We start from the raw sequence: 27,765 nt of genomic DNA on the forward strand, positions 1-27,765 counted from the left end.
GTGACTGAGGCATGATGGGAGGTGTAGTCTCTTAGAGGAAGTGACTGAGGCATGATGGGAGGTGTAGTCTCATAGAGGAGGTGACTGAGGCATGATGGGAGGTGTAGTCTCTTAGAGGAGGTGACTGAGGCATGATGGGAGGTGTAGTCTCTTAGAGGAAGTGACTGAGGCATGATGGGAGGTGTAGTCCCTTAGAAGAGGAAGTGGATGTCTGGTAAGAATCATGAAGCCAGGAAGGAGAAGTCTCCCTCTTGTACAGGAAAAGGCTCCGCTGGAAGCTTTCCTCTGGATGGTTGGGGTGTGACGGAGGTCTGTATAGGAGGTAGGATGTGGGGGGGTCACCAGAGGACACACTGACATTGTATGGATGGGGACACGTCTCTATTATCCAACACTGAGCTGATCCAGGGAAAGAGACCGGTTCTCTTCAATGACAGATCCCCCCCCCCTCCTCTCCACCCCTATGTGCTCTGATGGGATACATTGTTAGTAGATCTGTGATAGGATACATTGTTAGTAGATCTGCAATGAGATACATTGTTAGTAGATCTGTGATGGGATACATTGTTAGCGGATCTGTGATGGGATACATTGTTAGTGGATCTGTGATGGGATACATTGTTAGTGGATCTGTGATGAGATACATTGTTAGTGGATCTCTGATGGGATACATTGTTAGCGGATCTGTGATGAGATACATTGTTAGTGGATCTGTGATGGGATACATTGTTAGTAGATCTCTGATGGGATACATTGTTAGTGGATCTCTGATGGGATACATTGTTAGTGGATCTCTGATGAGATACATTGTTGACGGATCTGTGATGGGATACATTGTTGCTCTCCCCAAGGACTACAAAACAACCCCCACCCATGTTATAGAGAGGGGGAGGTGTCCTGTAGTCCTGTCAGCATTACTCCTCCATTAATACAGTGAGTGAATGTTGTCATCTTTAGGACAGGAAGCGTGTTACTGTCAGGATCACCGGGTTTGTCAGGATTGAGCCTGGTGATTGGCTGCTCGGTCCTGGGAGTAAGGTGGGGGTCACATATACCTGGAAGCACCCCATATTTATTGCCCGCTGTTACATGCCCCCCCCCCCCAAGTCCGGGACATTACAGACCCTCTGTTATTGGGCTGATGTCATAAAGCATGGTCTGGGGGGGGGGGGGGGGGGGTGTTGATGTCACTTTGCTCGCTTGCCATTCTGTGCTTTTATTTTCTGCGGTGGCAGAAGGAACTTGTAGTCTTCCCATTCACAGATCCCTGTGATTGGATGATGAGGCTGTGAAGGCGGAGCTTCCACCGCAGCGCTAAATTTATATGGTCAAGGGAGAAGCCCCCTGTGATTGGAGTATATGGGAGGTGTAGTCCCTTAGAGGAGATGGCTGGGGCATGATGGGAGGTGTCCTCACTCTACATACTCATGCCCGGTCTTCTAGAATGCCCTCACTCTGCATACTCGTACCCGATCTTCTAAAATGTCCTCACTCTACATACTCGTACCCGATCTTCTAAAATGCCCTCACTCTACATACTCGTACCCGATCTTCTAAAATGCCCTCACTCTACATACTCGTACCCGATCTTCTAAAATGCCCTCACTCTACATACTCGTACCCGATCTTCTAAAATGCCCTCACTCTACATACTCACCCCCGATCTTCTAAAATGCCCTCACTCTACATACTCACCCCCGATCTTCTAAATTGCCCTCACTCTACATCTCACCCCCGATCTTCTAAATTGCCCTCACTCTACATCTCACTCCCGATCTTCTAAAATGCCCTCACTCTACATCTCACCCCCGATCTTCTAAATTGCCCTCACTCTACATCTCACCCCCGATCTTCTAAATTGCCCTCACTCTACATCTCACTCCCGATCTTCTAAAATGCCCTCACTCTACATCTCACCCCCGATCTTCTAAAATGCCCTCACTCTACATCTCACCCCCGATCTTCTAAATTGCCCTCACTCTACATCTCACTCCCGATCTTCTAAAATGCCCTCACTCTACATCTCACCCCCAATCTTCTAAAATGCCCTCACGCTACATACTCACCCCCAATCTTTTAAAATGCCCTCACGCTACATACTCACCCCCAATCTTTTAAAATGCCCTCACTCTACATACTCACCCCCGATCTTCTAAATTGCCCTCACTCTACATCTCACTCCCGATCTTCTAAAATGCCCTCACTCTACATACTCATCCCCGATCTTCTAAAATGCCCTCACTCTACATACTCATCCCCGGTCTTCTAAAATGCCCTCACTCTACATACTCATCCCCGATCTTCTAAAATGCCCTCACTCTACATACTCACCCCAGATCTTCTAAAATGTCCTCACTCTACATACTCGTACCCGATCTTCTAAAATGCCCTCACTCTACATACTCGTACCCGATCTTCTAAAATGCCCTCACTCTACATACTCGTACCCGATCTTCTAAAATGCCCTCACTCTACATACTCGTACCCGATCTTCTAAAATGTCCTCACTCTACATACTCGTACCCGATCTTCTAAAATGTCCTCACTCTACATACTCGTACCCGATCTTCTAAAATGTCCTCACTCTACATACTCGTACCCGATCTTCTAAAATGTCCTCACTCTACATACTCGTACCCGATCTTCTAAAATGCCCTCACTCTACATACTCGTACCCGATCTTCTAAAATGCCCTCACTCTACATACTCGTACCCGATCTTCTAAAATGCCCTCACTCTACATACTCACCCCCGATCTTCTAAAATGCCCTCACTCTACATACTCACCCCCGATCTTCTAAAATGCCCTCACTCTACATACTCACCCCAGATCTTCTAAAATGCCCTCACTCTACATCTCACCCCCGGTCTTCTAAAATGCCCTCACTCTACATACTCGTACCCGATCTTCTAAAATGCCCTCACTCTACATACTGATCCCCGATCTTCTAAAATGCCCTCACTCTACATACTCACCCCCGATCTTCTAAAATGCCCTCACTCTACATACTCACCCCCGATCTTCTAAAATGCCCTCACTCTACATACTCACCCCAGATCTTCTAAAATGCCCTCACTCTACATCTCACCCCCGGTCTTCTAAAATGCCCTCACTCTACATACTCGTACCCGATCTTCTAAAATGCCCTCACTCTACATACTGATCCCCGATCTTCTAAAATGCCCTCACTCTACATACTCACCCCAGATCTTCTAAAATGCCCTCACTCTACATACTCACCCCAGATCTTCTAAAATGCCCTCACTCTACATCTCACCCCCGGTCTTCTAAAATGCCCTCACTCTACATACTCGTACCCGATCTTCTAAAATGCCCTCACTCTACATACTGATCCCCGATCTTCTAAAATGCCCTCACTCTACATACTCATCCCCGTTCTTCTAAAATGCCCTCACTCTACATACTCGTCCCCGATCTTCTAAAATTCCCTCACTTTACATACTCATGCCCGGTCTTCTAAAATGCCCTCACTCTACACACTCATCCCCGTTCTTCTTCTAAAATGCCCTCACTCTACATACTCGCCCCCCGATCTTCTAAAATGCCCTCACTCTACATCTCACCCCCGATCTTCTAAATTGCCCTCACTCTACATCTCACTCCCGATCTTCTAAAATGCCCTCACTCTACATCTCACCCCCAATCTTCTAAAATGCCCTCACGCTACATACTCACCCCCAATCTTTTAAAATGCCCTCACGCTACATACTCACCCCCAATCTTTTAAAATGCCCTCACTCTACATACTCACCCCCGATCTTCTAAATTGCCCTCACTCTACATCTCACTCCCGATCTTCTAAAATGCCCTCACTCTACATACTCATCCCCGATCTTCTAAAATGCCCTCACTCTACATACTCATCCCCGGTCTTCTAAAATGCCCTCACTCTACATACTCATCCCCGATCTTCTAAAATGCCCTCACTCTACATACTCATCCCCGGTCTTCTAAAATGCCCTCACTCTACATGCTCATACCCGGTCTTCTAAAATGCCCTCACTCTACATACTCATCCCCGGTCTTCTAAAATGCCCTCACTCTACATACTCATCCCCGTTCTTCTAAAATGCCCTCACTCTACATATTCCTACTAGATCTTCTAAAATGCCCTCACTCTACATGCTCATACCCGGTCTTCTAAAATGCCCTCACTCTACATGCTCATCCCTGATCTTCTAAAATGCCCTCACTCTACATACCCGTACTTGATCTTCTAAAATGCCCTCACTCTACATACTTGCACCGATCTTCTAAAATGCCCTCACTCTACATACTCGTACCCGATCTTCTAAAATTCCGACAACAAGGCTGCATTTGATGGGCGCTGGTGAGGCTGCATTTGATGGGCGCTGGTGAGGCTGCATTTGATGGTCAAGGGTGGAGCCGGGGGGGGGGCGGCAAAATTAGGTTTCCCCCTAGGGTGTAAAAAATCCTTTCACCAGCCCTGCACAGTCTAACCATCGGTCCCAAACTCTAAGGTTAATTGGCATGGGTATCATTGAGGACGGAGGAACCCCGTTAGTTTCTGTTGAAGTTTTTATACATTAGAAATTGGCTTATGCAGGAAAGCCTCCCAAGGACCCCAATTTAGGATCAACATGGAGAACCAAACCCACAAAATTATAGACCTTAAGCCAAAAAGGGGAAGCTGCAGGACAAGTCCACCAAATTCGAATTATGAGTGCCTCGTTCAGTACAACCTCCAAAGCACTGCGAGGAAGCTTTGGGGACGACTTTAGATAAGTGATCTGGGGTCATGTACTAACGGGACAATAATTTGAAAGCATGTTATGACACAATTATATGAAATGCTCTCCAGATCCTCGCTCGCCTCCCAAATGACTCCTGGCATTTCTTCTTGCAGGACCCGTGCCCTAGTTGCTTTTGGCCGCGCTCTCTCCATCTTTGGGAAGCCAGGTTGGATAAATGAATTCAATTTCCCCAACGGCGGCTCAGTATGGCAGTCCTGGAAGTAGACGTAAGACAGAGGTGCTCAGGAACCTGAGTGGTCACCAAGAACAGGCCAAGATGGGCTACCAAGGATCACCCCGAGATGGAGAGACGGATGAGGTGGACAAGTTAAAAAGCAAGCTGATGATGGCATGGAACAATGTTAAATACGGTGAGTAGGAGATACAAGCATTTTATGATCAGGATACTTTTCCCGTTTGTGGTTTTATACACATCAAATTTTGTTTCTGTATACTGTAACTTCTGGTGAATCCATTCTTAACCAGGGTTTCTCCAGAGGGCGCTGGAGGCTCTTTCATGAACCCTTCCCTCACTGTCTAACAATTAAAGAGGGCCCTTCTCCACTCGCCACTTTGCCCTCAAGCCACCAAGATAAGGGGTCCTTCTTTGCAGACCTCCAACGTGAAGGGGTGTTTCTTCACTGACCACCGAAATAAGGAGGTCCTTCTCCCGGTGACCAGCAATATACTGCTGACAACCAATGTAAGGAACCCGTCTCCAATAACTATTTATGTACAGGAGCAATTCTCTACCAATGGAAAAGGGGCCCTTCCACCACCATCCACCAATGTAAGGAGCCCTTTACTGACCATTAATGTCAGCAACCCTTGCGTATCTGCTGACCATTAATGTGAGGTGGGCCTTTTTCTGCTGACCACCAATGTAAGGGTGCGGTTCTCTACTGACCACAAAAAAATAAGGAGGTCCCTCTCCCAATGACCAGCAATGTATGGGAGTTTTTCACTGCTGACAACCAATGTAGGGTGCCCTTCTCCACTAACCATAAATGTACAGGAGCACTTCCCAACTGTATACCAATTGAAGGGTGTCCTTCCCCACAATCCACCAATATGCGTAGCCCACATTGACCATTGTTGGGAGGTGAGCCCTTCTCTGCTGATCAACAATGTAAGGGGGTCCTTCTCTGATGATCACCAATAAAAGCAGGGCCCTCCCACTGACAACCAATGTAAGGGGGTCCTTCTCTGATGATCACCAATAAAAGCAGGGCCCTCCCACTGACAACCAATGTAAGGTGGGTCTTCTCCGTTGACCATCATAAGCTGTACAAGTAATACTTTTTTTTTGGAAGGACTTCCTTGAGACCTGAAAATGAGGGTTCCTCTGTGGTAAATGGGTTGAGAAAGTCTGTTCTGCCTCCGGCAGCTGTGGGAGCAATGAGGTGGAATCTGTATCATGATGCATATCTGAGTATCCAATGAAAGTACTTGAAACATTCTTAGATTTATTAAGGAAGATCTAATGTGTAAAAAATGTAGACGGTTCATAACGTGGTTGCAAACCGTTCCATAAGCTGAATATTATCTTTGCTGAGTGATGGACATCTGTGTCCAGCTCTTCTAGTAGATAACACCAATCACCATTACCACAGCTGTTAAGTCTTGTGAGATTTCGCTCAAAATCTAGAGCTCCTGTCCACTTTAATGCATCAACAGAACTCCTTATACACCATGTTTACCTTGCCGAGGTTCTCATCACAGAGATACAAAATCGTTTTTAGCCTCCTGGATATTTTGTTTGCATAGATCAGCCTTTTTCCACCTTTTTACCACAGAGGGACCTTTTGAAACCATTTTCAGGCCTTGGGGAACATCTGTTTGGTGGTCATTGGCAAGAATTCCCCTTACGTTGGTGGCCAGTGGCAAGAATGCCACTTACGTTGGTGGCAAGAATGCCCCTTACTTTGGTGGCAAGAATGCCCCTTGCGTTGGTGACCAGTGGCCAGAATGCCTCATACATTAGTGGCAAGAATGCCCCTTGCGTTGGTGACCAGTGGCAAGAATGCCCCTTGCGTTGGTGACCAGTGGCAAGAATGCCCCTTGCGTTGGTGGCAAGAATGCCCCTTGCGTTGGTGGCAAGAATGCCCCTTGCGATGGTGGCAAGAATGCCCCTTGCGTTGGTGGCAAGAATGCCCCTTGCGTTTGTGACCGGTGGAAAGAATGCCACTCCTTACAGATGACTAAAAAAAAATACTATTGGTGTTATGCCTCTGGCTCTTCCAAGTTGTGTTTTGCCCCAGATGTTGGTGGCCAGAATGCCTCATACGTTAGTGACAAGAATGCCCCTTGTGTTGGCGGTCATTGGCAAGAATGCCCCTTACTTTGGTGGCCAGAATGCCCCTTGCGTTGGTGGCCAGTGGCAAGAGAGCCCCCTGCGTTGGTGGCCAGTGGCAAGAATGCCCCTTGCCTTGGTGGTTAGAATGCCCCTTGCCTTGGTGGCAAGAATGCCCCTTGCATTGGTGGCCAGTGGCAAGAATGCCCCTTGCCTTGGTGGCCAGTGGCAAGAATGCCCCTTGCCTTGGTGGCCAGTGGCAAGAATGCCCCTTACGTTTGACCAGTGGCAAGAATGCCACTCCTTACAGATGACAAAAAAATAAAATAATAATATTGGTGTTATGCCTCTGGCTCTTCCAAGTTGTGTTTTGCCCCAGAACTATCAGCTACTATGCAATCGGCCACAGTTAATGGAAACCCTAGCAACCCATGGAGGAACCCTGGTTAAGAGTGGCTGGCTGACTGGTTAGAATGCCCTCTATAAGGCCAGACAGGCCTGGATGGACATAGACTTCTTGAATGTCCACATTCAGACACTGCTCCTTTAGCAACGTGTCTCCAGAGGAGGTAGCCCTGACTGACTGGAGAATTCTCGCATTAGTGGTCAGCGCCTTCCTGTCTCCAATCAGTCTCACACCTTATCAGTGAGAAACAAAATGTTTCCCCAGCTCCACTGCCAATAGAGAAGTCCACGAACTGTGATCCGGTGCCCTAGCCAGGACCACAAATACAATACTTGAATCAAAAAGGGCTGGCAACTCGGATGCTCTTGAATAAAAGTCCTTTATTGGTTACACGGGTACAGTGTATACGCTGATGCGTTTCGGCTAAGAGGCCGTCTTCATCAAAGCAGGCTTCTTAGCCGAAACGCGTCAGTATATAGCCTGTACCCGTGTAAACAATACAGGACTTTTATGATCAGTGACCCTTTCCCTGCTGAACCAGGCACTATATACGTCTTTACACCATGACCCACCATCTGTAGGTCACAGTTCACCTTTTAACCCTTTGTAACGACCTGAACTGCGAGGTGCAAGTGACCAGGCATTCACAAATCACATTGTCACTTGCCTCTCTCCTTCCCTTTTTGTTTTCCCCCTCCAGGGTGGACTGTGAAAATGAAGACAACTTTCAGTAGATCATCTCCTCTGTACCTGCTGGGCAAACACTACAACTTCAGAATGGAAGGTGAGAGCCAGTACATGGGTATGGTTTAGTTGGGATGTAAGACCGGTCATTCATGGTCCGTATGTGCGACCCATGGGTTTTTTTTCTCTAAAAGGACAGGGCCCTCTTTGTTCAGTCATCATCCGGAGTCCACATCTACATCCTGGAATGAGATGTTGGCTCAGAGACGACACATCATGTAGCCCCCGTTGCAGCTTTTCACCTTGTGACTTGCTACAAGGTTACAATGTTTCAGGCTGGTTATTGGGGGAGAAGAGATTGAGAAAATGCTGCCTCTGCCTGCAGCAGATTGATGACATTATGTCCGCCTAGACAGAGTCACTGGACTGAAGGGTGTTTTATCATTAAAAAAAAAGGTGGAGCCTTTCTGAGAAATGATACAGTTTTTGTGTACTTTGACATGTCAGGAATGTATTCATGCTTGCTAGTATTCAGAGGCAGCTGGTGCATAGAATTTTTGGGGGGTGCAAAAAAAAACATCAAACGCAGCCGCCACTGTGCCCATCAAATGCTGCCAGTGTGCATCCCCCCGTCTGCCTGGCACTTGCCTGTCTCGGTGGGGCAGTGGGTCACGGCTTCAATCCACGCTCTTCAATGTCTTTTCCCGTCCTCCTTTTTTTTTTTTTTTTTTTTGTCCTCTCTCTTCTCTTCCCTTCCCGTCCTCTCTTCCCTTCCCGTCTTCCCTTCCCGTCTTCCCTTCCCGCCTTCCCTTCCCGCCTTCCCTTCCCGCCTTCCCTTCCCGTCTTCCCTTCCCGTCTTCCCTTCCCGTCTTCCCTTCCCTTCCCGTCTTCCCTTCCCTTCCCGTCTTCCCTTCCCGTCCTCTCTTCCCTTCCCGTCCTCTCTTCCCTTCCCGTCCTCTCTTCCCTTCCCGTCCTCTCTTCCCTTCCTGTCCTCTCTTCCCTTCCTGTCCTCTCTTCCCTTCCCGTCCTCTCTTCCCTTCCCGTCCTCTCTTCCCTTCCCGTCCCGTCCTCTTCTTCCCGTCCTCTTCTTCCCGTCCTCTTCTTCCCGTCCTCTTCTTCCCGTCCTCTTCTTCCCGTCCTCTTCTTCCCGTCCTCTTCTTCCCGTCCTCTTCTTCCCGTCCTCTTCTTCCCGTCCTCTTCTTCCCGTCCTCTTCTTCCCGTCCTCTTCTTCCCGTCCTCTTCTTCCCGTCCTCTTCTTCCCGTCCTCTTCTTCCCTTCCCGTCCTCTTCTTCCCTTCCCGTCCTCTCTTTTCTTCCCTTCCCGTCCTCTCTTTTCTTCCCTTCCCTTCCCGTCCTCTCTTTTCTTTTCTTCCCTTCCCTTCCTCTCTTTTCTTTTCTTCCCTTCCCGTCCTCTCTTTTCTTTTCTTCCCTTCCCGTCCTCTCTTTTCTTTTCTTCCCTTCCCGTCCTCTCTTTTCTTTTCTTCCCTTCCCGTCCTCTCTTTTCTTTTCTTCCCTTCCCGTCCTCTCTTTTCTTTTCTTCCCTTCCCGTCCTCTCTTTTCTTTTCTTCCCTTCCCGTCCTCTCTTTTCTTTTCTTCCCGTCCTCTCTTTTCTTTTCTTCCCTTCCCGTCCTCTCTTTTCTTTTCTTCCCTTCCCGTCCTCTTCTTTTCTTTTCTTTTCTTCCCTTCCCGTCCTCTCTTTTCTTTTCTTTTCTTCCCTTCCCGTCCTCTCTTTTCTTTTCTTTTCTTCCCGTCCTCTCTTTTCTTTTCTTTTCTTCCCGTCCTCTCTTTTCTTTTCTTTTCTTCCCGTCCTCTCTTTTCTTTTCTTCCCTTCCCGTCCTCTCTTTTCTTTTCTTCCCTTCCCGTCCTCTCTTTTCTTTTCTTCCCTTCCCGTCCTCTCTTTTCTTTTCTTCCCTTCCCGTCCCGTCCCGTCCTCTTCTTCCCTTCCCGTCCTCTCTTTTCTTTTCTTTTCTTCCCTTCCCGTCCCGTCCCGTCCTCTTCTTCCCTTCCCGTCCTCTCTTTTCTTTTCTTCCCTTCCCGTCCCGTCCCGTCCTCTTCTTCCCTTCCCGTCCTCTCTTTTCTTCCCTTCCCGTCCTCTCTTTTTTCTTCCCTTCCCGTCCTCTCTTTTCTTCCCTTCCCGTCCTCTCTTTTCTTCCCTTCCCGTCCTCTCTTTTCTTCCCTTCCCGTCCTCTCTTTTCTTCCCTTCCCGTCCTCTCTTTTTTTTTTTTTCTTCCCTTCCTGTCCTCTCTTTTTTTTTTTTCTTCCCTTCCCGTCCTCTGCTACGGTTGGACGCCTGGTAGGTGGCTTCCATTCACAGCGCCTGTCGTTTCAGCCAATCAAGTGATGGGTAACAGACCCGAGCACCTGATTGGCTGAGGGCGGGTCAGTGTTAGGAAAAAAGTGAATATATATATATATATATATATATATATATATATATATATATATATATATATATATATATATATTTGCTCTAATCGGGTGCTTCCAAAAAATACCCCGCCACTGTAATTCAGGTGCCCGGCGCCCGAAAAGAGGTAGGGCACACGAATAGGAGGTGGCCACGGCAACCATAGATGGATAGATTCATGCATTGCATGAATCTATCTATGATGATGGAGAGGTGGCAGGAGAGAGGGAGCAGCGCCCCTTATGGACGCACCACCACTGCTAGTATTGTTGGTGAAACGTCTAAGATGTTGCCCTCGGCAGACACATTGTGGCCCCTTTAAAGACTTATTCTACTCCGTGTGGCCCATTGTATATAACGTTACATGCTTAGCTTAGCCAGATTTTTCTGAGACCTGTTTATGGTTGATCTTATTGGCTTAACCACTTCACGCAAAACGAGGTACCCGTACATCAGTACTTTGACGCTAAATACCAGGGTAATGGCAGCAGCTAGCTGCCATAACCCCAGTGTTTTCGGGAATGCCGTGCATTTCTCTTTAAGATAAGTTGCCCACCCCCCTCCCGCCGCAGTACGGTCGTCTCCACTGCTTACCGGATCCGCTGGTAGTACTGGAGACGATTGTGTCCTCTCCTGTGTATGCCTGGCTGCCGACTAAGGGGAAGATGGCCTTTGCTCGGCTCCATGGCATTGGAAGGCGGAAGGAACAACAGCCCATAGCTCTTAAAGGAGAATTATTATGATTATTTTTTTTTTTTTAAATCGCCCCGTCCCGACAAACTCGCACGCAGAAGCGAACGCTTACGTGAGTCGCGCCCGCATATGAAAACGGTGTTCAAACCACATGTGAGGTATCGCCGGGATCGTTGGAGCGAGAGCAATAATTCTAGCCCGAGACCTCCCTCTGCAACTCAAAACATGCTACCTGTAGAAATTTTTAAACCTCACCTATGGAGATTTCTAAGGGTAAAAATTTAACTCCATTTCAGGAGCGGGCTCAATTTTTGAAGCGTGACCTGTTGGGTATCAATTTACTCGGCGTAACAATATAAAAAAAAATATTGGGCTAACTTTACTGTTGTCGTTTTTTGGGTTTCAAAAAAGTGCGCTTGTAAGACCGATGCACAAATATGGTGTGACAGAAAGTATTGCAATGACCGCCATTTTATTCTCTAGGGTGTTAGAAAAATATATATAATGTTTGGGGGTTTTAAATAATTTTCTAGCAAAAAAAAAAATGATTTTAACTTGTAAACAACAAGTGTAGGAAAGAGGTTAAAATGTAAAAAGTGAACTCTGCTCAGCCATTAAAAACTATTTTGCCTCCATAGTAGTCTGATACTCGGCTAGTCTGGGGAGCATGTAGTAGACTCAATCACTTACCTTATTCTTTGCTCCCATGAGCTTCCTCGCCACCAGAGACAACCAGTCCCACAATGTACTGTTCAGGTGTCAGTGCGGCCGCCCCATACTGACATCTTCAAGCAAAATTACAACATGTAGCCCCCCAAATATGATATTAAAGGCATCTAAGAACACATTGTGACCTGTACAGCAGTGGCGTAGCGTGGGGGGTGCGAGGGGGGCCACCGCCCCGGGTGCAAAATTTAAAGGGGAGCTGTCACGAGTGTGGAGAGGAGGGAGCGCCAACAACAGATGGGACATCGGAACATATGCATGATGTCACCAATCCAGGCTTTACTAGTCATTATCAAGCACGCTCTCCTCTTCCCTACAGCCACTGCTGTCTCACACAGTGGATCATGTGACCAGACTGGAGCTAGCTGAAAATAGGTAAGTTCACGGGTCGGGGGCGCAAAATACTTGCCTTACCCCAGGCGCTGACAATCCACGCTACGCCACTGCTCTGCAGGCACCCCCTGACTATCTATCTATCTGATTTCCCAAAATATTTCCACTAAATTAAGGCTAGAGTTGGGGGATCTAAGGACGTAAACATGGACACCACTGTGGAAGGAGCATGTACGTTTATGTCCGAATCATCCAACCATCTCGTGGTTGTGTTATTGACCCACCGTCCTGGCAGCAAACCTGCCCATACATGCGTGCCACCATCCTCCCAGCTGAGCACACTCCGATATTTCCTTCTCTTGTATTCACAGATGACATCGAGAATTTCCAGAGGGATTTTGTGTCCCGGATTTGGCTGACGTACAGACGAGATTTCCCTGCACTGGAGGGGACACAACTGACCACAGATTGTGGTTGGGGCTGTATGATCAGGAGCGCCCAGATGTTGCTGGCTCAGGCTCTCCTGGTGCATCTTCTAAACAGAGGTCAGTCCCACTCACAAATGGAGGTCAGGACAATGAAGTGGGGGGGGGGGTTGTGATGGGAACAGGACTGTTACTGTATATAAGGGGGAGGGTGTGATGTTAAGGAGGCTGTAATGTGAAGTGGACTGTGATATAAGGGGGTGGCTGTGATGTGAAAGGGGGGGGGCTTTGATGTGAAGGGGGCACTTAGGACTGTGATGTGGAAGGGGGGGGGGGGGGTCTAAGGACACTGATGTCAAAAAGGGGAGGGCTGTGATATGAAGGGGACACTGAGGACATTGATGTAAAAAGGGGGGGGGGATGTGTATACCCCTAGAGGATGCCCAAAGAAATATAATAAGATCTGGGACAGGTGGCTGGAGGACCCCTCCACTTGCAATGCAGCGGACTAGACGTGGTCTCCGTCTGATGTCCGCCTACTCCCTCTGTAAACTCCCCCCCCCCCCTTTTTTTTTCTTTTGTTGCTCGGTGCCCCACGGGCTATGCCACGTCCACACTCCCTCTCCTCGATTTTTCCCACCAACCCCCTTTTTTTTTTTTTTTTATGTACATGTCTTCGTGAATGTCAAAAGGATATTATTTGTACTTGTAGTGCATGTTGCTCTTATCAACCGTTTGTTCATCTGTTTTTCTCTATGCTCAATAAGTCATTTTGATAAAAAAAAAAGGGGGGGGGGGTGTGATGTAAAGGGGAGATTGAGGTCTCTGATGTAAAGAGGGGCTGCGATATGAAAGGGAGGACTGGGGACATTAATGTAAAGGGGGGCAGGGGGCTGTGATGTGAAGTCAGGAATGAGGACAGTGATGTAAAAGAGGGGGACTGTGATGTGAATATGGAACTGAGGGCATTGATGTAAAAAGGGGGGGATGTTATGTTAAGGGGGGTCTGAGGACACTGATGTAAAGGGAAGTGACTGTGATGTGAAGGGCAGACTGAGGACACTGTTGTAAAAGGGGGAGGCTGTGATGTGAAGGGGGGACTGTGAACATTGATGTAAAAAGGGGGTGCTGTGATTTGAAGGGGGAGACTGTGGACATTGATGTAAAAAGGGGGTGCTGTGATTTGAAGGGCGAGACTGTGGACATTGATGTAAAAAGGGGGGACTGTGGGTATTGATGTAAAAGAGGGGGACTGTGGTGTAAAGGGCAGACTCAGGACAATAATGTAGGGGGGGGGGATATGTGATGTCAAAGGGTGACTGAGGACACTGATATAAAGGGGAGTGACTGTGACATGAAGGGTGGACTGAGGACACCCTTGTAAAAGAAGGGAGGAAGGAACAAACCTGAGGACTTTTTAGGTGTTGATACAGTAAAGAGATTAAAATTGATAAAATGTAATACATTTTATTGTAACACTAAAACATGGTAAAAAAATTCCTTATATCATTTGTTAGATTCAAGGCATATACAGACACTACCACTCGACATGTTTCGCTTCAGAAAAAGCTTCATCGGGAGAATCAGGTGTACTATATTGTATGTTTTTAAATGACAAAGAGACAGGAAAAAATTGCATATATAATTTGTAACAAGACCCTTGCTCGCTCGGTTCCGCTCTCCCGACACTCCTCTGCTGCTATTGAATCAGATTGCAGATCGCAGCGTCTGATGGTTCGGTCATCCAAGGCTCCGGGATCCGAACTACAGCTCTGTGCCGTTCGAAATCCATCAGAACAAACACCAGGCAGGCTGTATGTAAGTTCAAACAGGAAACCTCTTTTATTGGATGCACACAACACACTTTTATACAGCAGTTTGAACACCCCGCCCCCAACAACCGCTTTCCTATTGGTCAATTGTAAAGTACATTGTAGTTCTCGATTGGGTCCTCTTAGCCATGCAAATGAGGACTTGAAACGGGATCAGCAGGGATTGGTGCGATAGCTTGAATAGGAGGACTGCTATGTGTAATGAGACAGAGGCCCCAGGGGGCAATCAAAGTAAGCAAACAGCCAGACACAGAGCAATGCTTTTCCTCCAGATCATTGAGCTGTCTGGAGGGGGGGGGGGTTAGCCTTAAAGCGGGGGTTCACCCTATCGACCAAAAAAAAAATATTTTTTTTCTTTTACCTTAAAATCAGGCATTGTAGCGCGAGCTACAGTATGCCTGTCCCGAATTTTTTACCCCCGTACTCACCTTGTAGTCGTCCATCGAAGATACCGGGGAATGGGCGTGCCTATGGAGACGGAGGATGATTGACGGCCGGCTCTGGCGCGTCACGCTTCTCCGGAAATAGCCGAAATAGGCTTGGTCTTCACGACGCGTGCGCATAGCCTGTGCGCAGGCGCCGTGAAGAGCCGAGACCTACTCCGGCTGTCTTCGGGGAGAGTGACGTGCCAGGGCCGGCCGTCAATCATCCTCCCTCTCCATAGGCACGCCCATTCCCCGCGGGAGCCGAAATCTACGATGTCGGATTACAAGGTGAGTCCGGGGTTAAAAAAATCGGGACAGGCATACTGTAGCTCGCGCTACAATGCCTGTCTCGATGGTAAAATGTGTCGGGGGGGGGGGGGGGTGAACTACCGCTTTAAGACAGGGCAGAAGACCCCCCCACTGTGTAACTGATTCAAATACTTCAGCATTTCAAGGTCCATGACAATACTCCCCCCTGAGAAACAGTCCAACAGCCACAGTGGGACCCCGAACGGGTCAACTCGAGGATGTTGGAAAAGTAGTCCTAAGGTTCCAGGTCTGTCTGCAGGGATAACCCATCCGCCTTCCTGTTTTTGAGGCCCTGGCCCATAATTGGAAGGCAAGAGGCTAGCATTCAGTCCTCTCCAAAAGCCTCTGTCGCAGCTAGGTCTATCGCATAATTTTTTTTTATCATTTAAAGCATACAATATAGTACACCTGAATCTCCTGATGAAGCTTGTTTCTGAAACAAAACATGTAGAGTGGTAGTGTCTGTATATGCCTTGAATCTAACATGATATAACAAGGATTTTTTTTACCATGTTTTATTGTTATAATAACATGTATTAAATGTTATCTATTTACTGTATCAACACCCAAAAAAAAAATCCCCAGGTTTGTTCCTACCTCCTTTTTCTTATGATATATTGGAATGTGGTGTATTTTCTGATCTTTTTGCCCTTACTTTCATAAACTGTTGTAAAAGAGGGGGGGCTGTGATGTGAAGAGGGGACTTTGGACATTGATGTAAAAAGTGGAGGTGGACTGTGATGAAAAAGGGTGACTGAGGGCACTGATGTAAAAGGGAGGGGGGGGGCAGTGATGTGAAGGGGGACTGAGGACACTGATGTAGAAAGAAAGGGAGGACTGTGATGTAAAGGGGGAAGGGGGTGGGGGGCTGTGATGTAAAGTGAGATTCGGTCCACTGCTGGAAGAAAACTTTACTAATCAGATCTTAATTAAATACCCCTGCCCCGGGGTCCGGTCCCAGAACTTTGTCAGATAAGGAGAGGAAAGGGCCTGATAGAATTAGATCTACAGTGGAACCTCGGATTACGAGCATAATCTGTTCCAGGCGAATTCTGGTAATCCAAAATATTCACATATCAAAGCCACTTTCCCCATAGAAGTCAATGGAAACGAAAATAATTTGTTCCGCATTGAATTCAATGGCATGCAATACCGTGTGTGGCCAGAGGTGGGGGCGCTGGAGAGCCTCCGAAATGATCGGGGACAGCTCGCCTGACCTCGGAAAAGCCCGGGAACTGAGTATTTCCGATCGGCTCCGGCGCCCCCCGCACCTCTGGCCAAATGCGGTACTGCACACGCCATTCGCTTGAATTCTGCTCATTTTGCGGGACAACACTCGTGTAACGGTCACCACCGTTTACGATATTCCCATTCCATCGCCCCCACAACAGCTTATCCGACAAGCCAGCAGACATCAGACATGATCCAACTCTTTTCCCAGAATAACCGAGACACAAGCTCTAGTAACTGGTTCCAAAATGTATGAACACTTTTAATGGTATCTTGGCTTTCTTATATACAGTACAAACATGTTAAAGTTAATCACAGGGACAAAGAAACTCTCCACCCACACATCACACAATGGGGGCTTCAGTACACATTCAGATGGGCTAATTACTAATCATCCCCCAGACGTCCCGTCTCCGCATTAGAGGGATTAATTACTACAGCTTGACAAGTTCCCCTCACCTGTTACACAAAACACATTCCTTTACTAAACATAATTGACATGCTAATTCCCTACCCCTGAAAAGAGACATCTGACCTTTCCGACTTAGTTAGCATCTCACAATGGAATGTCTAGGAGCAGCCCCAATTAACATCTCAAAAGCATGTGTCCTCACATTGAATGAAAACACTCCACTGACCTGGTGGGGTCAGAATAACCACTTGTAATATCTCAAGATATCCTGCAATATGAATTATCAGTTATCAGTCACCCTCTGCCCAAAAGGGGCACAGGGTGACCCAAGAGTCGTTAGTGACGCTGGCACAGGAGTACCCCCCCCCCCATCCTTCAAAAGTCTCTGGGTGTCACGGGTCATTCCGTTACAACTCGCAAAACCGAGTCAGAATTAAAAAAAAATCTTCTGTCTGTTACCCAGAGCTCATACAGAAAGAGTCCTTTTCTCCCGAAGATGAGTGCCTGGTTTCCTTCAAAGACCTAATGGAAAGGCATCTTTTCTTCTTCCAGCTCAGTTCTGTGCCCAACTTCCCCACGTACCTATTTCAGCAAGGCCAAAGACATTTGGGTATGCCATCTTCATCATCTTCAGGAATTTTGCCTTGTTGAAACTGCAGCCTGGTCTTCTAATTACATCTGTGAAGCCTTCCTAGAGGAACCTACCTTGCCACCTGTGCCCCTTCCTCTGGTATAGTCTCAGCATACCCAACCTCCTCTGGATTCAGTGGACGTTCTTGCTGAGGTCACACAAACAACAAATTCAGTAACGGAATACTCGCCATTATTGTTGGGTAGAAGTGATTTGGGACAGTCTGCCAATTTGACAGTTTTTGCTTGTCTCGGCTTTATCTTTCAGATTGGTACTGGCCAGAAGCCTTAAACGTGCACTTTGTAGACATGGATCCCATTCGATCGTCCTCTCCGTCCAACATGAGTCTGTTCTCTACGGCATCATCGGCCTCCTGTCAGCCGAGTCATATACACTCCCCCTGGGAATCCCTTCCACATAGACGTCTTTTACAGCACCCTCACCAGGAGCAGATCCACAAGGACATCCTGCAATGGCTGTCGGACTACCCTGATGCCCCCTTTGGTCTGCACCACATGGTGAAATTGGGGGAGAGCTTCGGGAAGAAGGCTGGTGATTGGTATGGTCCCAGCATTGTGGCTCACATTTTAAGGTGAGATTGAAAGGTACTCTGTCCTCCCAAGTGTTTTTCTTTTTTTAATGGAACTAATATTGTTTTTTGGTCAACTATTTTTTAAATGTTTACATATTTATTAATCGATGTATATAAAGGGAACCCTCAAATCACTAGCATGGCAGAATGCGCCTTAATCTGACTTTGTTGTTATTTTAGGAGCCACCTAGAGTCCCATTCGTCAAGGAACACAGTGACCACTGTAAATCTATTTATCTCCTCACATGGGTAGTCCAGTAGAGAAGGGCCGCCGTGCATTGGTAGTCCAGTAGAGAAGGGCCCCCGTGCATTGGTAGTCCAGTAGAGAAGGGCCCCCGTGCATTGGTAGTCCAGTAGAGAAGGGCCCCTGTGCATTGGTAGTCCGGTAGAGAAGGGCCCCCCGTGCATTGGTAGTCCGGTAGAGAAGGGCCCCCCGTGCATTGGTAGTCCAGTAGAGAAGGGCCGCCCGTGTATTGGTAGTCCAGTAGAGAAGGGCCGCCCGTGCATTGGTAGTCCAGTAGAGAAGGGCCGCCCGTGCATTGGTAGTCCAGTAGAGAAGGGCCGCCGGTGCATTGGTAGTCCAGTAGAGAAGGGCCGCCGGTGCATTGGTAGTCCAGTAGAGAAGGGCCGCCGGTGCATTGGTAGTCCAGTAGAGAAGGGCCGCCGGTGCATTGGTAGTCCAGTAGAGAAGGGCCGCCGGTGCATTGGTAGTCCAGTAGAGAAGGGCCGCCGGTGCATTGGTAGTCCAGTAGAGAAGGGCCGCCGGTGCATTGGTAGTCCAGTAGAGAAGGGCCGCCGGTGCATTGGTAGTCCAGTAGAGAAGGGCCGCCGGTGCATTGGTAGTCCAGTAGAGAAGGGCCGCCGGTGCATTGGTAGTCCAGTAGAGAAGGGCCGCCGGTGCATTGGTAGTCCAGTAGAGAAGGGCCGCCGGTGCATTGGTAGTCCAGTAGAGAAGGGCCGCCGGTGCATTGGTAGTCCAGTAGAGAAGGGCCGCCGGTGCATTGGTAGTCCAGTAGAGAAGGGCCGCCGGTGCATTGGTAGTCCAGTAGAGAAGGGCCGCCGGTGCATTGGTAGTCCAGTAGAGAAGGGCCGCCGGTGCATTGGTAGTCCAGTAGAGAAGGGCCGCCGGTGCATTGGTAGTCCAGTAGAGAAGGGCCACCTGTGCATTGATAGTCGGTAGAGAAGACCACCCCCCCCTGCATTGGTGGTCAGTAGAGAAGGTCCCCCTAGAGAAGGTCCCCCGTGCATTGGTACTCAGTAGAGAAGGACTTTCTTGCAGTGGTGGTTTGCACATAAGGCCCCTGTTGTGTTTTTTTTTTTTTTCTGACTGTCACTAGAGAAGAACCCTCATCTGCTGGTGGTCAATAAAGAAGGTCCCCCATCCATTGGAGAAGGGCCCCTATGCATTGGTGATTAGTGAGAAGGGTCATATTTTCATTTGTGGTTCATAATAATAAAGTACCACTTCTATTGTTGGGCATCAGAAAAGGTCCTCCACTTGCAGTAAATCAAGTAACCTCTAGCAAGCCCTTAGGGTTCCACATGTTGAGAAAAGCTGGTGTAGATGTCACACTTCAGACAGAATGTGATTTTGGTGAACTCCTTGCCCTCTTCATTCATGTGTCTCTGTATCTCTGTCAGGAAAGCACTGGAGAACACGTCACACGTCCCTGAACTATCTGTGTATGTTTCCCAGGATTGTACAGGTATGATCTGCTCTCTGTGGTGGTGATGTTCAGGATTTACATAACACTTTAAAATTAAACAGTACAGTTGCAATACAAGAGGGTTAGGAGGGCCCTGCTGCTGAGCGCTTACGATAAGAGTGGAGGACATTGATCAGAAGCCAATGGAGGGATGAAAAACACTGAATGGAAACCAGTAGATGGATTTACAGTAAGGGGTGGAGGACACTGATTAGAAGATAGTGGAGGGATTGGCAGAAATGGGTGGAGGACACTGAATGGAAGCCATAGGAGGGATTGGCAGAGAGGGGTGGATGATAATGAATAGAAGCCAGTGGATGGATTTACAGTAAGGGGTGGAGGCCACTGATTAGAAGATGGTATAGGGATTGGCAGAGAGGGATGGAAGACACTGAATGGAAGCCAGTGGAGGGATTGGCAGAGAGGGGTGGAGGGATTGGCAAAGAGGGGTGGAGGACACTGAATGGAAGCTAGTGGAGGGATTGTCAGAGAGGGGTGGAGGACACTGAATGGAAGCCAGTGGAGGGATTGGCAGAGAGGGGTGGAGGACAATAATTAGAGGCCAGTGGCAGGATTGGCAGAGAGAGGTGGAGGCCAGTGGAGGGATTGGCAGGTTAATGATACTGAATGGAAGCCAGTTGAGGGATTGGCAGAGAGGGGTGGAGGGATTGGCAGAGAGGGGTGGAGGGATTGGCAGAGAGGGATGGGGGACACTGAATGGAAGGCAGTGGTGGGACTTGCAGAGAGGGGTTGAAAACACGAAATGGAACCCAGTGGAGGGATTGGCAGAGAGAGGTGGAGTCCACGGAATGGATACCAGTGGAGGGATTGAAAGAGATAGGTGGAGGACACTGAATGGAAGCCAGTGGAGGGATTGGCAGAGAGGGGTGGAGGACACTGTATGGAGGCCAGTGGAGGGATTGGCAGAGATAGGTGGTATACCCTGAATAGAGGTCAGTAGAGGGAATGGCAGAGATGGGTGCAGTACCATGAATGAAAGCCAGTGGAGGGATTGGCAGAGAGGGGTGGAGGACACTGAATGGAAGCCAGTAGAGGGATTGGCAGAGAGGGGTGGAGGACACTGAATGGAAGCCATAGGAGGGATTGGCAGAGAGGGGTGGAGGACACTGATTGGAGGCCAATGGAGATATTGGTAGAGAGGGGTGGAGGACTCTGAATGGTGGCCAGTGGAGGGCTTGGCAGAGAGAGTGAAGGCCATTGAATGGAAGCCAGTAGAAGGATTGGCAGAGAGGGGTGGAGGACACTGAATGGGAGTCAAAGGAGGGATTGGCAGAGAGGAGTGGAGGACACTGAGTGGTTGGTATGATGTATGAGTCTGGCAGCAGGAGTCATGACAGACTGAGGTGTCGGGGGGGGGGGGGGGTAGCCTGTATAGGGGGAGACCAACTACGAGGGAGTTGTATTGTGCGTTCACGCATCCATTAAAGCTAAACATGCTTCTGGAACATCCCCTGTCATACCCCCCCCCCCATAAACATTACCCAAAGTATCACTGACCTGCAAGAATATATATTTTTTAATATTGTTATACGAATATCTGTACCACAGATGTGTAATGTACAGGACTGTCCCCCGTCCCGTTCTCTCTATGGGTATCTTCTTTGTTGTGCAGTGTACAAGATGGATGTGGAGCGGCTGATGGATCCTGGGGATTCCCTCTCCGAGAAGAACCATGGAGGGAGGGCGGTTATCATCCTTGTACCCGTTCGTCTTGGCGGAGAGCATTTTAACCCAGTATATAAGCAGTGCATTAAGGTAATGTGATCCGTGGGGGGGGGGGGCTGGAGATGAGCCTGTTCTTTGCCATGAACAGGCGTACACTATTAACCCCTTCCTACCAGCCCTGGTGTCCCTTTAACTGGGCTATTACACCCATAGGGCGGACAGGTCTGCCTAGCGGTTTAGACATTTAATGGCTGTGCGTTGTTATTTTGAGGGGACAGCAAATTGACACTGTTATACAAGCTGTACACTCACTACACAACATTGTAGCAAAGTGTAATTTCTTCAGTTTTGTCACATGAAAAGATTTACAAAAATGTGAAGCAACGCAAACACAATGTGTTAACAGGGCCCTTTTATTTAGTGATGGGAGCTTTGATTGGCTTTCCAAGACCATTTGTAGACCCCAATAAGATGTAGTTATTGTCCATGTTATCCGGCACACCTCCCACCTTCAATGTTCTTCTACTAGGAGTTCCTGCAGATGCCGTCCTGCCTGGGCATTATTGGTGGAAAACCAAAACATTCGCTGTATTTCATTGGCTACCAAGGTTCGTACCCGCATCCGATTTGTTTTTCATAGCTAGTTAAGTATCTGCAGGACTTGATTATGTGATCACCTTTTTGTATATCTTTAGATAACCATTTATTGTACCTGGATCCACATTACTGCCAGAACTACATCGATTCCGGCAAAAAGGACTTCCCCTTAGAAGTAAGTTTTATGTTCTGCCGAAATCGGCGGAGGAGGAGGAGGCGAGGGGAGGACTCTGTTTTGTCTGATATTTATGTATTACCTCTGCAGAGTTTCCACTGCAACTCGCCTCGGAAAATGTCCATCTTGAAAATGGATCCCAGCTGCACATTCGCTTTCTACGCTAGGAATCGAGCGGACTTCGGAGCTCTGTGTGACCATCTCTTAAAGGTACAGGACAAGGCCTCTCCTAATTAATCTGCACAAGGAGGGTGTGTGGGGTCCCAGGATTAACTGTACCCAGTCAGCTGGTCGTCTTCACAGGGCCAGACCAGGGAAGGCTCCCTATTCCATACGGCTCCCTATTCCATACGGCTCCCTATTCCATCCATCCGGATCAGGGAAGGCTCCCTATTCCATACAGCTCCCTATTCCATCCATCCGGATCATGGAAGGCTCCCTATTCCATACAGCTTCCTATTCCATCCATCCGGATCAGGGAAGGCTCCCTGTTCCATAGAGCCGGACCGGGGTACTCTTCCCTATTGCATAGAGCCGGACCGGGGAACTCTTCCCTATTGCATAGAGCCGGACCGGGGGGACTGTCCCTATTCCATAGAGCCGGACCGGGGGGGACTGTCCCTATTCCATAGAGCCGGACCGGGGGGGACTGTCCCTATTCCATAGAGCCGGACCGGGGGGGGGACTGTCCCTATTCCATAGAGCCGGACCGGGGGGGACTGTCCCTATTCCATAGAGCCGGACCGGGGGGGACTGTCCCTATTCCATAGAGCCGGACCGGGGGGGACTGTCCCTATTCCATAGAGCCGGACCGGGGGGACTGTCCCTATTCCATAGAGCCGGACCGGGGGGACTGTCCCTATTCCATAGAGCCGGACCGGGGGGGACTGTCCCTATTCCATAGAGCCGGACCGGGGGGGGTGACTGTCCCTATTCCATAGAGCCGGACCGAGGGGGACTGTCCCTATTCCATAGAGCCGGACCGAGGGGGACTGTCCCTATTACATAGAGCCGGACCGGGGGGACTGTCCCTATTCCATAGAGCCGGACCGGGGGAGCTCACTCTATTCATGATTCACAAATTGGCATCTAAAGCGGAACCAAACTTCATGCAAATATGCTCTGTAAAGTCAATTACAGTTCCATAGGGCTGGACCGGGGAATTCTCCGTATTCCATAGGGCCGGACCGTGGGAATGCTCTGTATTTTATAGGATTCATAGTCCATTACAATTGCTCTAAGATCTTGTCAACATGGTGGCCTGGCTGGCAAGAGTTCAGTAGATGGTAATACTCCACAAAAGATGACATTTCAGTATATCAGTTGACGAGTTTCAGCCTTGTCGGCCTTATTCATAACGAAGAACCATCTGCCGACTGCCCACAGTAAATATATACGTCATTACTTTGACGTTAAATACCGGTGGTATGGAAGCAGCTAGCTGCCGTAACCCCGGTATCTTTATTCACTCTGGTTGATTCTCTACAAGATCAAAGTGGTCTCACAGGAGGCTTCTCCGCAGGGTCACTTTTTTTATAGGCAGCCGGAGAGCTGACCCCCCCCCCCCCCCCCCCCTTCCGCCACTTACTGGCCCTGTTGGCTGGACAGGAAGTCAAGTGAGGGCAAGATGGCCCCGACTTGGCTCTGTGCCCTTGGAGGACTGGAGCGACCTCTGACATCACTTCCCGTTCTCGGGCATAAACATTTATTATTTTTTTTTTCTTAAAGCCAAAATGTCAAATAATTAAAATAATTTATTTTGCTTTTTGAAGGTAAATGAGGGACACAAATACCCCTGATCTCTTAATAAAGAGGACCTGTCATGTTTATTTATATTACAAGGGATGTGTACATTCCTTTACATTCTATTTTATTTATATTCTATTTCAGGGGTCTCCAAACTTTCAAAACAAAGGGTCAAGTTTACTTGACTTTAAAACTTTCAGGGGGGTCGGACTGTAGCCAGTAGGAGTAGAAAATGCCTTGGCATCAGTGGGAGTAAATCATGCTATAGAGTTGGTGGTCAGTGGGGAAAAAAACGTTTTTAAATCATTGGTGTCAGTTGGGAGGAATGGTGCCCCACCATTGGTGTCAGTTGGGAGGAATGGTGCCCCACCATTGGTGTCAGTGGGGAGAAGTAGTACCCCACCATTGGTGTCAGTGGGGAGAAGTAGTACCCCACCATTGGTGTCAGTGGGTAGGAATAGTACCCCACCATTGGTGTCAGTGGGTAGGAATAGTACCCCATTGGTGTCAGTGGGTAGGAATAGTACCCCACCATTGGTGTCAGTGGGTAGGAATAGTACCCCACCATTGGTGTCAGTGGGTAGGAATAGTACCCCACCATTGGTGTCAGTGGGTAGGAATAGTACCCCACCATTGGTGTCAGTGGGTAGGAATAGTACCCCACCATTGGTGTCAGTGGGTAGGAATAGTTCCCCATTGGTGTCAGTGGGTAGGAATAGTTCCCCATTGGTGTCGGTGGAGAGGAATAGTTCCCCATTGGTGTTAGTGGGGAGGAATAGTTCCCCATTGGTGTCAGTGGAGAGGAATAGTACCCCATTGGTGTCAGTGGAGAGGACTAATGCCTTATCATTGGTATCAGTGGGAGGAATAGTGTCCCATCATTGGTATCAGTGGGAGGAATAGTGTCCCATCATTGGTGTCGGTGGGAGGAATAGTGCCCCAAGGGCCACATAAAGGCAAGCAAAGGGCCACATCCAACCCACTGGCCACAGTTTGGGGACCCCTATTCTATTATTTTGTTTTCTGTTATACTGTGTTCTATTTTGTTTTATTCTATTCGTTTCTATTCCATAAAGCAGCCTAAGAATTATTTCACTTTTATGTCTTACTGTATTTTTTGCAATATGTTTCGTATTTGGATAATTTGTTGAAATTTGTTACTATTGTGTTTTGGAAATTCAGATACATCTGACTCTCTGAATAACAAAAAATTTGTCCCGATTTTGATTCATACGGAAACAAGTCGCACATGTTAAAGTCTTTTTCCACTGTATAGCTCTGCCCAAATTTAAGACCTTTTAGGGACCCCGTTTTGATGTGGGTATTGGTAAGTAAACATGTACTGTATAATGGGCAAAACACTTGTTCGACCTTTGTCATATATATTCTATTTTCTTTGCCCACTAGGTATTAAGTTCTCCATCAGCAGAAGAGAAGTACCCCGTGTTTAGTATCTCTGATGGCCAGGCTCAGGAATTTCATGCCCCCGAGGGACTGGCACTCTCCTCTTTTGCCTTTGCTCGCCAGAAAAGGAGTGCAATGACTAAGAGGCCAAGCTCAGATGAGTTTGAGTTCCTATAGACCACAAAGAAAGGTGCCTTCTCCGCTTACACAGTGCAACACTGGAAACAGATCCAACCAATGGTGTGAAGACCAGAGGGCAGCAATTAAAGAGGAACAATCCATTTTATGTGCGTCTGTCCGAAAAAAATTGCTGTAACATGGATCTCTCATCTCGTCATTCAGTCACTTTCTGTTCTGATACACTGGTACGCTATGCTGTTACATGGAGGGCTCTACTCTGTTCTACAACCACTCCTTAGAAGTCCGAAATTCAAGAATCATCCTTTACTACAACCCTCAGCTCCTTAGGTGGCCAGAAACTCCAGAGCTATCCTATTCTACAACCCTTGGCTCTTCAGGTGGCCCAGAGCTCAAGGGTTATCCTTTTTTCTACAACCCACAGCTTTGAAGGTAGCCTGAAGCTCAAGTGTTACTCTGTTTCACAATCATCAGCTCCTCAGGTGTCCAAGAGCTCAAGGATTACCATGTTCTCCAACCTTCAAGTCCTTAGGTGGATCAGAGCTTGAGGGTTATCCTTTTCTACAACTCTCAGCTCCTTAGGTGGCCCAAAGCTTAAGGATTACCTTGAGCGACAACCTTTAGGAGGCCCAAAATGTAAAGAGGAAATTGATCTACAACCCTTAGGTTCTTAGGTGGCCCAAAACCTAAGGATTACCTCGGTCGACAACCCTTAGGTGGCCCAAAATGTAAGGATTACCTTGATCTACAACCCTTGGGTTCTTAGGTGGCCCAAAACCTAAGGTTTACCTCGGTCGACAACCCTTAGGTGGCCCAAAATGTAAGGATTACCTTGATCTACAACCCTTAGGTTCTTAGGTGGCCCAAAACCTAAGGATTACCTCGGTCGACAACCCGTAGGTTCTTAGGTGATCCAAAACTTAAGGATTATTTTGATCTACAACCCTTAGGTGGCCCAAAATGTTAGGATTACCCTGATCCACAACCCTCCGTTTCTTAAGTGGCTCAGAGCTTAAGGGTCAGGATCTCAGCCTGCAACGACTCCAAAACTGCTTTTCATACCAGGGTTTTTTTTGGGTATTGATAGACCTTTTGCCTGCTCTGATGGGACCCCATGTGTCTCAGAGTCTAGCTTGTCCCTTAAGCTATTATGGACCTGGCCATCTGTTTTGTTTGTGGAATTCCTATTGCTGTTTTGAAGAAGAACTACATCTCATCTTGAGAACTTTTCTTTTTCATGAAACGCCCCTTTTTTTGCAGCTGAAGGCTGTATACATACAGAGAATCTCCATGCTGCTTTTCCCGCCAAAAGGTGCAACGACAACACAAGTGCATACTGTACACTGACATTCAGGCCTCCGTGCAGATAAATTGATCTTGGCAGCTATAAGTTATGTATTTTAATGGGTTCCCCCACCCCCTCTTCCCTTTCTTTCGTTTTTAATTGGGTGTGTGTTGGGTACAGCTGCTGAGGATACCCCCCCCTCACAGTTTTTAAGGTAAAAACTAAAAAAAAAAAGAAAATAAAAAAAATAGCAACTTTTACTACCGTAGTACAGAACGCAAAAGCCATGCTGTATTACTTTCCTTACATGTGTTTTTATATTTTTTAATGTTGAATTCTATTCAAACTTGTTTCTTAAGCTGACCATACACTGGTAGATTTTCTTTTAGTTCAGCCTGACATCCTTCGTATGATGTCAAGTAGGAGGGGGCCAACAGAGCCACCCACAAAGAGAATTTTGTCTGGTTAATCAGGAAGCCGCCCAAATTTGCTCAATGTATGTCCAGTATTAAACAAAAAAAATTTAAGGGACAAGAGGTAACAAGCCTAGGGACTTTTGAGGTGTTGGATATAGGGATAGAAAGTGAATAATACAACCTATAAAATATATAAAATGAAGGAATTTTATTACAAAGGTAAAAAAAAAACATGAGAACAGTTTTACATTCATATCAGAAAATCACTTGTTCCGTCAGCATATTAAACAGACTCTACAGCTCTCAACGTGTTTCGCTCAGCAGAGCTTCCTCAGGAAAAGGCGGGGTGTCTTGTGCACACATGGAACTCGCATTTTCTTATCTAAATCTCAAGTGATATATTGACATAGAACAGCTTTGGTAAGGTTCATTTTCCCTG

At 47.7% G+C, this 27,765-nt stretch overlaps 1 protein-coding gene across 3 annotated transcripts; it reads left to right on the forward strand.

The window, feature by feature from the left end:
- On the forward strand, positions 1–27,492 carry ATG4D (autophagy related 4D cysteine peptidase). Of its 3 annotated transcripts, none has more exons than XM_040335687.1 (11): positions 1–214; positions 4,890–5,147; positions 8,176–8,259; positions 12,689–12,862; positions 17,849–18,173; positions 19,815–19,879; positions 21,513–21,655; positions 22,095–22,173; positions 22,261–22,337; positions 22,428–22,547; positions 25,491–27,492. In XM_040335687.1, the coding sequence occupies exons 2-11, from the start codon at positions 4,952–4,954 to the stop codon at positions 25,662–25,664; spliced, it is 1,437 nt and encodes a 478-aa protein (XP_040191621.1). In that variant the 5' UTR covers positions 1–214; positions 4,890–4,951; the 3' UTR covers positions 25,665–27,492. The 3 variants fall into 3 exon arrangements, with proteins under 3 accessions (XP_040191621.1, XP_040191619.1, XP_040191620.1); XM_040335685.1 differs by having other exon boundaries at positions 2–322; XM_040335686.1 differs by having other exon boundaries at positions 2–309.
- The last annotated feature ends 273 nt before the right edge of the window (positions 27,493–27,765 follow it).

This window comes from Rana temporaria, chromosome 1 (assembly GCF_905171775.1).
Source record: "Rana temporaria chromosome 1, aRanTem1.1, whole genome shotgun sequence".
Lineage (NCBI taxonomy): Eukaryota > Metazoa > Chordata > Amphibia > Anura > Ranidae > Rana > Rana temporaria.

What these genes read in the sequence shown, in the direction of transcription:
- ATG4D (XM_040335687.1), top strand. Translation starts at nt 4,952, where the DNA reads ATGAATTCAATTTCCCCAACGGCGGCTCAGTATGGCAGTCCTGGAAGT. An exon ending in TATATAAGCAGTGCATTAAG is followed by an intron (nt 21,656 to 22,094) that starts GTAATGTGATCC and finishes TTCTTCTACTAG; the next exon opens with GAGTTCCTGCAGATGCCGTC. An exon ending in GTATTTCATTGGCTACCAAG is followed by an intron (nt 22,174 to 22,260) that starts GTTCGTACCCGC and finishes GTATATCTTTAG; the next exon opens with ATAACCATTTATTGTACCTG.